This window comes from Henckelia pumila, chromosome 1 (assembly GCF_033568475.1).
Source record: "Henckelia pumila isolate YLH828 chromosome 1, ASM3356847v2, whole genome shotgun sequence".
NCBI lineage: Eukaryota > Viridiplantae > Streptophyta > Magnoliopsida > Lamiales > Gesneriaceae > Henckelia > Henckelia pumila.
Genome location: NC_133120.1, coordinates 79,159,363 through 79,170,167, shown reverse-complemented (window position 1 = coordinate 79,170,167; position 10,805 = coordinate 79,159,363). Strand labels below are relative to the sequence as shown.

Genomic DNA, 10,805 nt, shown 5'->3' with positions numbered 1-10,805 from the left:
CATGTGAATGATAGTCTGTAATAATATATATATATATATATATATATATATTTATAGAAATTTAATTTTTTTTTATATTGGAAAACAAATGTTTAATTTTCGACTGCAATAAAACAGATTAACGTATATTTGTTCTGTTCCTGCCAATTTACATAGACAAGGATCCTAGCTATGTACTTTAGGTCTAGAAAATCAGAGTCCTATGTCTGTAGTAATTAATGTGGGCATGCTTAGGCACAGTATTGCAAATTGCGATGCATGAATGAGAGCTGATGAAAGTTCTTGTCAAGTTCCTTCGAACAGTGTCTTAAAGACAAAAATTAGCTTCAAGCTGGATAAAAAGTCAAGATAAGGATTAATACATACATTTTTTAAAAGTAAAAAGATTGTTGAATGGATAAGATTTTTTCAATCCCACTTCCCAGTATATATTTGCTGCCCAGCAATACAAAATAAAATAAAATAAAAGATGAAAGAAAGCACAATTCAAGGTGTGAAATGATTAACACTTTTCTTTCTTTCTTTTGATGCAATAAAAAAACAGCCAACCATGTTGGATCTTTACTAAAACAGGAATGGAGAGAATGGTAATAGCACATGAGAATCAGAAATAAAATAAAATAAAAGATGAAAGAAAGCACAATTCAAGGTGTGAAATGATTAACACTTTTCTTTCTTTCTTTTGATGCAATAAAAAAACAGCCAACCATGTTGGATCTTTACTAAAACAGGAATGGAGAGAATGGTAATAGCACATGAGAATCAGAAAATCTTCACAACAATTGTCATAATTAAAACATTCACACCCCTGAAATAGTTTTTTCTCATATATTAATCAATAGAAAGCATATGATTAACGTACCTAAGACAAGTCTTTTTTTTTTTTTTTGCACACAAGTATATGTACAAAGTAGTAGGAACTTGTTATAAAAAGTTCAAGCCCATGAACAGACATAGTAGTAAGCACATTGGCAGCCTAGACTGCTTCAATAGTCTGTTAAAATTATTGGAATAGAAAAAAAAAAAAAAGAAAAAAAAACAGCAGAAAATGTCGACAGAAACTTCTGATGTTACAAAATAAAGAGTAATTTCTATCGCCGCTGCGAAATGTACGGCGAAACTTAATTAAGGTTGCATGGTGATTGCCATACTGGCCGCATCAGCTTCAGGATGGTAGTTTAGTATTTCCATCCACATCAATTCCCTAATCGTCTCTTCCCCTAAATCCTCATCTATGTCAAGATTGATCGGGACTTGCGCTGGAGGGTCGCATCTTGGATCGTATAAGGGAGACATGTACGGGTGTTGAAGTGCTTCGGTTACACCGATCCTCTTTGAAGGGTCGAAGACAAGCATCTTTTGTAAAAGATCGAGTGCTAAAGGATGGGCTTGAGGGTAAAGGTGAGAAAACGGAGTTCCCATGGAGAATGGAAGAGATTTGATATACTTTTTCGCCTTTGGATTGTCAATGAACTTGAGATCATCTTCCTGTTGACTACCGAGTATGTTGATGATTAATTTAAGCTGGTTAAGGCATTCGGTACCTGGAAAAACGGGTTTCCTACCAAGAAGTTCTGCAAAGATGCAACCAACGGACCAGACATCAATGGATGTGCCGTAGTTGTCACAGCAGAGAAGGAGCTCCGGGGCACGGTACCAGCGAGTGACCACATATTCTGTCATGAACTGACCTTTGCCGCCGTTCGTGCGTGCAAGCCCGAAGTCACATATTCTTAGATCACAGTTTGCATTGATCAGTAGGTTCCCAGGCTTTAAATCACGATGAAGAATGTTTGCCGAGTGAAGATATTTCAGACCTCTAAGTAACTGCATTGAAAAAAAAAGTGAGAAGGCCACAGGAGGTTGGGAGGTTTGATCAGTTTTTAAATACCAAGTCCCATGCATACTGACTACGACAATCTAAAAAACGCATAAAAAGGCAACCATTTTCAAATCTGTGCAGCTCATTGTTGTGTATGAGTGTATGAGCAAGTAGGGAGTCGTTCTAAAGAAAGGGGTGACTCTTTCTTGATGCTTAGGCCTTAGCTCTTGGTTGATACAGAATAGAATGATACTGCCATGATTCTGGAACGTATTCATTCTATCGAGAGCTCAAAGTTTCAGGTTTCTATAATTGCAGCCTTCATTCTTTTGAATAAGTGGTGTTACGATAGAGACGACATATTTGATCATGCAACTGTGTGTGTATATCGGCACAGGGGCTTTCGACATTACATATAGGTTCACACTCACTCACAGGTAGTGTGAGACTATAATACCGGTGATACCAAAAAAATTAGCTCCATTGCTCCTGGAACAAAATATTAAAGCATCGCAAATGATCTTGGCCATTCAATAAATCTTTCAGCACCGACCAGGTCTAGCAGCACATTGTTCGGATATTCGTTCTGCCAGTCTTCAAAAGGTGTGACTCATAAATGAAACAAACATATACAGTTGAACTATAAACGTGCTAAAAAATGCTGAAGCCACTTATTGTGCAAACGTTACCTGGAAGAGGAAATACTGGCAATGATCATTTGTAAGTGTCTGAGAGGACTTGATTATCTGATGCAAATCAGTATCCATAAGCTCGTAAACCAAGTAAACGTCCTTAAAACTTCCCTTGTGTATAGGCAGCATGACATCTTTGAGAGCTATCACGTTTTCATGTCTAAGATGCCGGAGAAGCTTCAGTTCGCGCAAGGTTCTGAGGGCATCAATACGATTTTCAAAGGCATTATGTATCTTTTTGATAGCAACTTTTTCATTAGTTTCCCTGTTGAAAGAAGAACACACTATGCCATACGCCCCTCGACCAATAGGCTTGATCGGCACATATTTAGTATCAATTTCAAAAAGCGTCTGCCACATTGAGTAGTAATGTTTCCCTGGAGATCTAATGCCATTTGGAGGTTCCACAGGAGTAGCCATACTACTGAAACCATCAAAGAAAAGACAAAGCTTTCAGCAGAAAGATTGCCATATAAACACAGATAAATACATGCATATGTACATTACATATAGAGAAATTTTACACCATATTATAGCTCGATCACCATAATCAGATCACTTGCAGGCTAGCAGCCATATTCGAACATGAGGACCAGTGGAAACTCCCATTAATGGAACAAAATCACATAAAATTATTCAACATTTAGAATTGTAGCTGCAATATAAACACGTATATTAACACACACACGGAAAAGAAACAGGATCCACCGACGGTTCTTCCAAGAAAGCCAATTCAATGTTGAAGAAGAAAGCAGAATCTTTTCACGAAAACTCTCGATCAGTAAATTTCCAGGAACAATCTTTCAACTCGTGTTCTTACCAATTTGGTCCAGAAACCAAATCCGAATTCATCTTTAATTTCTAACTTTGTGCAATTATTTCATCTGAACTCAACCCAATACATTCGAGCATGAAATACGAGAAATCAAATAGTTGAATGATAAGTAGTTAAAACAAGCATAAATAAGGTAACTTTGGAGATGTGCAAAAAGGAAAATTTAGTTACTTTCCATTTACTCCATCATTGAAAAACAAAAAAAACAAAACAACCAACATATAACTTCGAAAATCAACAACTAAGTAAAACGAAAAGACATACTTTTGCGCTGAAAATTTCCAAAGAATCCACTAAAATAGCGCCCAAAAGTACAAAATTTTCTTCATTCCATCCAATCCTAGTTTCATCTCAAATTGGACCCAAATCTTTCCTCAAACCACCATCTCCTCCCCCGATGCTCCACAATATCACCCAATTTCTTCAAGCTGTTCACCGGATGGCCCACTTGGAAGCTGAATTCACCTGAACTTCCTTGAATTTCACTGAATCGGATCACTAGGATCTACAGCAAATAATTACCTCACATCTCGATAAATTTTCACTGCAATGAATCCCTCAGGGGGTAATATGGACAACAAAAAATTCAAAGAAAAATTCAATTTGAGAGTAAATATTGTGATTGGTTGTGTGGTCGTAATCAAAGTATGGATCAGCAATGAAAAGCCACAATTTCCAATTTTAATTTAATTTAAAATCATGATTTTTTTTTTATTATTTCTTTTTAGACACATCTATGCCCCATACACAACAAAATTAATTAGGTGTAACGTTATTTTTTTTTAATTTGTTTGTAGACCTTTATTTCGTTATTGTACAGTATAATAAATAAAATAATGATATTAATAATAATTTTAATTTTAATTTTTTTTAATTTTATTACAGATGTGGATAGGGTAAATTTCAATCTTGATATGTTTTATGTAGTGTTTCAAAAAAATTACGATTTTGTAGAAATAAATTTCAAATCGTGAAAAATAGAGGAAAATTATAAGTGAGTGATGCTTGAAAGTGAAAATGAAAAACTGAAAATTAGAAGTTGGAAGAATTTGATAAATAAATTATTCTAACATTAATTTGTTATTATAATCATTTTTTGAGATTCGAAATCATCATATAAATAACTTTTGAATTTTAATTAAATTAAATATAAAATTAATACACAATCTAGTTTAAAGAAACACTTATTCTTCTTCTCTGCCGGATGCAACAAGCTACCATGCAAACGAATTAATGAGGCTTAATTGTTATCTTAAGTTGAACCCAATAAATACCCTATTGAAAGTTAGGGAAATTACATTTTTCATTTGGTACATTTACCTTTTCGTAGTTTTAGTTTTTTATGTTATCGAATTTAAGTCTTAACCCACTGTTTTTTCTCATTCCTCTTAATTGTAGTCATTTTCACCGATAACATAGCACCGACATCGAACCGACATCGATACTGATATTTTCACTTGTGACATCATCATCATCATCATCATCGATGAAAAATGTTTAAAATTGCAAAGAATTAAAAGATATAAAACTAAAACATCATGTAGCAACATAAAAGACCAAAACATCGAATTAAAAACATATACAGAATTAAAAAAATAAAATTTTGCATAAATACGCGTCTTAAATTGATTAGAAATAAGCTCTATCAAAGAAGAAAATCTAGCATATCATAAATTCTATTACGTTGAGTTTCTCTATGAGTCCCTTTCAGTTTCGTTTTCTACGTGTCCGCAAAAATCAATTTTCTATCTACTACGCAAGTATTGATCATATGGGTTGGATCTCTTTTACTTTGTAATTGGATTCATGAAGTAGAGATCATAGATTTCAAATTCCTTGAATTGAATGTTGAAATAACAAGATTGAAAGTGAATTTTAAATCATGTTACACAATTTATATTATATTTAATAAATCGTGATAGCTAGATTTCAAATACATAACATGTCTCTTTTGCTATTGATTTTTTTTTTTTTTAAAAAGAATTTCGCTATTGATTTGTAGGGGTGGTTTTTCGGTATACCTTACTACAAATATTGGTATGAAAAAAATTCATACCGATACCGATAGTAAAATTTCGAAACTTTGATACGAAAAAAATCCATACTGATACCCGTATAGATACCGAAAAAAAATTTGATATATCAAAAAAATATCTATATCGAAAAAATTTCGGTACGGTATGCCAAAATTTCGATATTTCAATATGGTATGCCAACCCTATTGATTTAGAGATGTTTGACCGCTTAGTGTTTGAGCGGAGCATCCAATGATTTGTTTGGACCTAGAAATATTTAGGAATTTTAATTTCTCTATTACTTGTCATTTCTGGCAACTCTAGAGGATTCAGTTTGACTTCCAACGCATTGAAAATCTTAGGTCCTTGCAAGTTTTAGTTGAACCAACTCATAATTTCCTTTCCCCATTTTAATCATGAGTTTAGCACTTAAAAAGAAAAAGAAAAACAAATTGGAATCGACTCTTAACAATCTTTAAAGAAATAAATATCAAAGATGAGAGTACATTTTTTTTGTATTTTCACATCCTATAAAAATTTTAAAGTAAGAGTTTTATGATTAGTTCCATCGTTCAAAATAAATGAAGCATAATATATTATAATAAAAGAGGGCAAAATGTGCAATTACAACCTTTGATTATCCGGTTATATGTTAAAGAGATTTCATTAACCGATTTCGTACAATGGTGAAGTCTTTTTCAAATATTTCATAAAAACATCTAACTTCCACCATTTACAATGTATTGAACTCGTATTTTGGTTCGTAGTATCCAATATCATCTCCTACAATATGGGTTGAGTAGATGCTACCCGCAGCCCTGCGGGTGACATGGCGGCTCATGATTAGTTAAAATCAATGGGCCCCACGTGGGACCCACTAATTTTGACCAATCATGCGGTTACACATCACCTGCAGGGTAATGCCCTGCGGGCGGCATGTACTAAACCCACAATATGTATCCTCTTTTTACAATATTATTTATCTCATACGGATCAAAATAAATCCTACGATCAGTATGCTCATAAATATTTATAATTTTTTTAAAAAAACAGCACAAAAAAATTATATATGGTATACACACACGTGCACGCACGTAAGAGGCTCTAGTATATATAATATAATTACCCTTATATATTATTAGATTACCGAATATGCCTTGATAATCTTGGAAGGAATGTTGTCACGAATCCAATTCCAGCCAAACACGTATCGTTTTGAGAGATTCTTCCGCCCGTACGACGCCGTATCGGATAACCACGCAAATTCATTTCTTAATAATAATAATAATTGGGTAACTTACACTATCCCATAGGTATTATTCTATGGAGTAGGTGGAATTCCCTCGTTGGTCCAATTATGTGGGCCTCATATCAATTATGTGAAGTTCACATCATTTGGACCAATCACATGTTTTCACCTATTTCATTGGGTAAAACCCATGGGATAAGATCGAAATTTTAAGAAAAGAAAGAAAAAAAAACATTTGCACGGTAATTATGTTGCAGCAGCCAAATTTGACCCGTCGTTAATGAAAAATTTCTTCATTTTCAAGGCTCTAGATTTCAATCATGTGTTAAGAATGGGAAATCCACAATTATAATAAGAATTCAGAAGCAAGCAAAGCTACATATATAATCATTGTCTTTTTGAAACTTTGGCAAATATCCGGACCTATATTTTTATTTATTATGTGTAAAGGATATATATATAACTTTGCTCCCAACTCTTGTTAAGGGAAATAATTAATGTTCGAATAACATCGACGTACAATGCATAATTAGCAATTTTTTCATCTCCTTTAAAAATGTGATTGGTAGATATATAATATGAACTGAGTCGACTTTTAATTGTCAGATAAGAGTTGGTTCTACTTCTCTTATTTCAATACATGCAGAGTCATTTACGCAACATATATTTATAAAAAAAAAATCTTATGTAAGTTTAATAAATCTAAATTTGTTACAATTTAAAGAAACTTTAACCTTGTTTTTAAATCTCGTATTTATTTATTTATTTTTTCTTACATTTTACAAGGCTCGATTCTGATGTAATTTGTCTTTAATTTGAAAAAGCATCTGAGAATGAATTAATATCATTATGGTAAAAAAAATTTACACGGAATAATAAAATATAAAAAGATTTTCATGGATAAATATAATATTGGCAATGTCCCATGTTTAATTTTTATGATTGTTTCTTTTGGAAAATATTGATATTAAATTTAGGAAGTATAAGCTTGATTTCACTCGCATCATACATTAATATCACATATGACATATCAATATTTCGCATGTGTGACGACGGAATTGGGCCTTGCGTCTTTCTCATTAGAGATAAATGGACTGTCTTTGATAAATTAAATGGGCTTTAACAAATCTAATAAAGGACTATTAACAACTCGAACTCAATGAAGAAATCGATCGACGCAATTTAAGGGAGTGTTTGGTAGAGCTTCTACAAAGTGATTCTTAGCTTCTAGCTGTATATAAGTGTTTTTGAGTGTTTTTGAATGTTAAATTATGTTTTTGCTTCTACAACTTTTATCCCAAAGCAAGAAGCTAAAATTTGATGCTTTTTTTGGCTTCTGTTTTTTTGTTTAAGGTATAAAATTACAAGTTAACACTTATACCCTTAATAAAATTATCATATTACATATGTTTTTATTATTTTTATAAAATATTTTTAATTTTACATTATTATTACAAGTATTTTTTTAAAAAAATATTTTTTTAATTTTACATTATTATTACAAGCATTTATATATACTAGTAAAAGTGACGTGCGTTGTACGTGAGAATTCTTTCTGTTATCGATAAACGTTGTTAAATAAATGAGTTGAGATGAGAAGAGATAAATAAGCAGTTAGTTAATAATTTTCATGATATTTAGTAAATATTAAATTCAATGTAATATGATATTTACAAGATGTATTATAAAATAAGTGCGAAGAATCTTTGTTGAAAGATTTTATATGTTACAAGTCTATTTGAATTTATAGACGTTGTTGCACATAATAGTTGTAATAAATACTATAATTTTGTATAAATTAGACATTATGAAAAATATATAATTTTTTTTAAAAAGAAAAAAATATATAATTTGATGTCGTGACATATTTAATAAATAAAATTTAAGAAAAAATATATCAAATAATATATAGTTTTAAAAAATTATTTTACAACTACTGGTTTTGAGAAAATAATAATAATACAAATAATGCATTCTAAATTTTAAATTAAATTACAACGTCTTTTCTTGTTTACATAACAATTTTTTCCTTCTTTCACGATTTTTCGTTTACAGCCCATTTATAAAAAAATTAATTTTCTTATCATCTTCGATAATAATTTTTGTGATATTTTCCCTATCAATTATTTTTATTTTTATGTCTTTATACTTTGATTCTTTTGTTGGATTATGCTGAAAAAATTCTTTGCAAGAGTATAAATAATTTCATTGTTTTCAACCTCCATTCTTGTGTTATTATTTTCTGTTGCTTTTAAGTCAATATCGTTAATAATCAATGTGTTATTGGACGTTTTTTCTATTTTTAATTTAATGTTAAGTTGTTTGAAATTCACTATTGCAATAATTTTTTTTTGCTAAATTTTTACTCAAATTTTGAATGTTTTTGATTAAAAATGTTAACATTTCATCTTGTATTTCAACTGTCTTATCCATTTTGAGAATAAATATATATTCTTTTTAATTTAGTGCCTTTAAAATTTTGCACTATTTTTGAAGTGATGTTGTCCTATAAATAAAGAAGATTTTATTAATAATTTGTAATAATATAGAGTACCGAGAGTTTGCTGTTTTACCAAAAGTTATAACTGGCGGTAATAATGCAACTCAAATTTTTTAAACCGCACAACAATCAAGCGTCATGGTTTGATTGTTTTACACAGCAAGGACAATTATTGCACTCAACAATCTTCATTGCACTTCTTGTAATCAATGAAAATCGAACACATGACCTTATCTTTGATATCAATTGTATAAACGATCGCTTGTCACTTTACCAAATGTTTACAGTTTCAATTTACAGTCATCATTATAACAGTTTAAAATAATACATTATCAATAACTCATGTTAGCCTATAGATATAATGTTTAAATTTTAATATAGTTTTATTTTGGAACAATATTGATATTGATTCTTATGCAATTATTAAATCGAATTTTAATTATTTGGTTGATTAATATTGAGCAAGTATGACATTTTTGGTACCATGCATTTGTTTTATTTTCTTTCTTATGTATGTTGCTCTGAATCGATATATATGATTTATTATGTATTTGCTAATAAATGAGATATGTTAATCAAATTAAATAAATATTTATTTTGTAATGTTCTAATTTATGTGTTAATTACTTGTTTTACAAATATTAATTTATGTAATAAAAATAATAACATATCTAATGCATTCTAAACCTTAATTTAAATTATTAATAAATATTTTCCTCTATATAATGAATTTTTATCTATTTCACGATTTTTTTCCATTTATCATGCATTATTTTTTCTCTACGAAAAAATCAATATTCTTATCATCTTTCACTACAAGAAAAACTTCTAAAGACAACATTTTTTTTCAGTTGTCGTAGTGGGCTCAAAACTGTTGTAAAATCCCGTGTTGTTAAAATTCACGCTCAAAGACAACAGTTAAAAACTGTTGTCTTTAAGAGAAAAGACAACAATTTTACAACATTTAAAAACCGTTGTTTTTTCTCTCAAAGACAACAATTTTCTGTTGTCTTTGAGCGTGAAACTGTTGTCTTTTCTCTCAAAGACAACAGGTTTTAACTGTTGTCTTTGAGCATGACTTTTAACAAGACGTGCTTTTACAACAATTTTGAGCCCCCTATGACAACTGAAAATAAATGTTATCTTTTTTCAAATAAAATATAAAAAAAATTAAATAAAAATTATAATATAATAAATCATTCAAAATAAAAATAAAATTATTATAAAATTTTCTAACGTAACAAAATAATATTTGCAACATTCTTAAAATTTCATACGCAACCAATCAAATGACATAAACATAAAATTCTAAAGTATGCACGAATTAAATACAACAAAAACCATAAACATAAAAATCTTAGATTAACTAAAAACTCATACGTAGCTTCTTGATCTAATTTCTCTGTCCTTGCAATTGCCTGCGATGTTTGTTTTTGCAGGCTAGTGTTTGTTTTCGCAGGCAATTGCAAGGACAGAGAAATTAGATCAAGAAGCTACGTATGAGTTTTTAGTTAATCTAAGATTTTTATGTTTATGGTTTTTGTTGTATTTAATTCATGCATACTTTAGAATTTTATGTTTATGTCATTTGATTGGTTGCGTATGAAATTTTAAGAATGTTGCAAATATTATTTTGTTACGTTAGAAAATTTTATAATAATTTTATTTTTATTTTGAACAGCCCCAAAAAAT

General features: G+C 30.3%; 1 protein-coding gene across 1 annotated transcript; it reads right to left on the bottom strand.

Annotated features, from left to right (window-relative positions):
• Nucleotides 1–823: 823 nt before the first annotated feature.
• Nucleotides 824–3,937, bottom strand: LOC140875260 (mitogen-activated protein kinase homolog NTF3). The gene is made up of 3 exons (XM_073278915.1): nucleotides 3,614–3,937; nucleotides 2,512–2,938; nucleotides 824–1,827 (listed from the first exon to the last, which is right to left on the bottom strand). The coding sequence occupies exons 2-3, from the start codon at nucleotides 2,932–2,934 to the stop codon at nucleotides 1,126–1,128; spliced, it is 1,125 nt and encodes a 374-aa protein (XP_073135016.1). The 5' UTR covers nucleotides 2,935–2,938; nucleotides 3,614–3,937; the 3' UTR covers nucleotides 824–1,125.
• Between the last annotated feature and the right edge of the window lie 6,868 nt (nucleotides 3,938–10,805).

Coding starts and splice junctions, on each gene's coding strand:
- LOC140875260 (XM_073278915.1), bottom strand. CDS start 2,934: ATGGCTACTCCTGTGGAACCTCCAAATGGCATTAGATCTCCAGGGAAA. Junction 1,828..2,511: donor GCCAGTATTTCCTCTTCCAG/GTAACGTTTGCA, acceptor TTTTCAATGCAG/TTACTTAGAGGTCTGAAATA.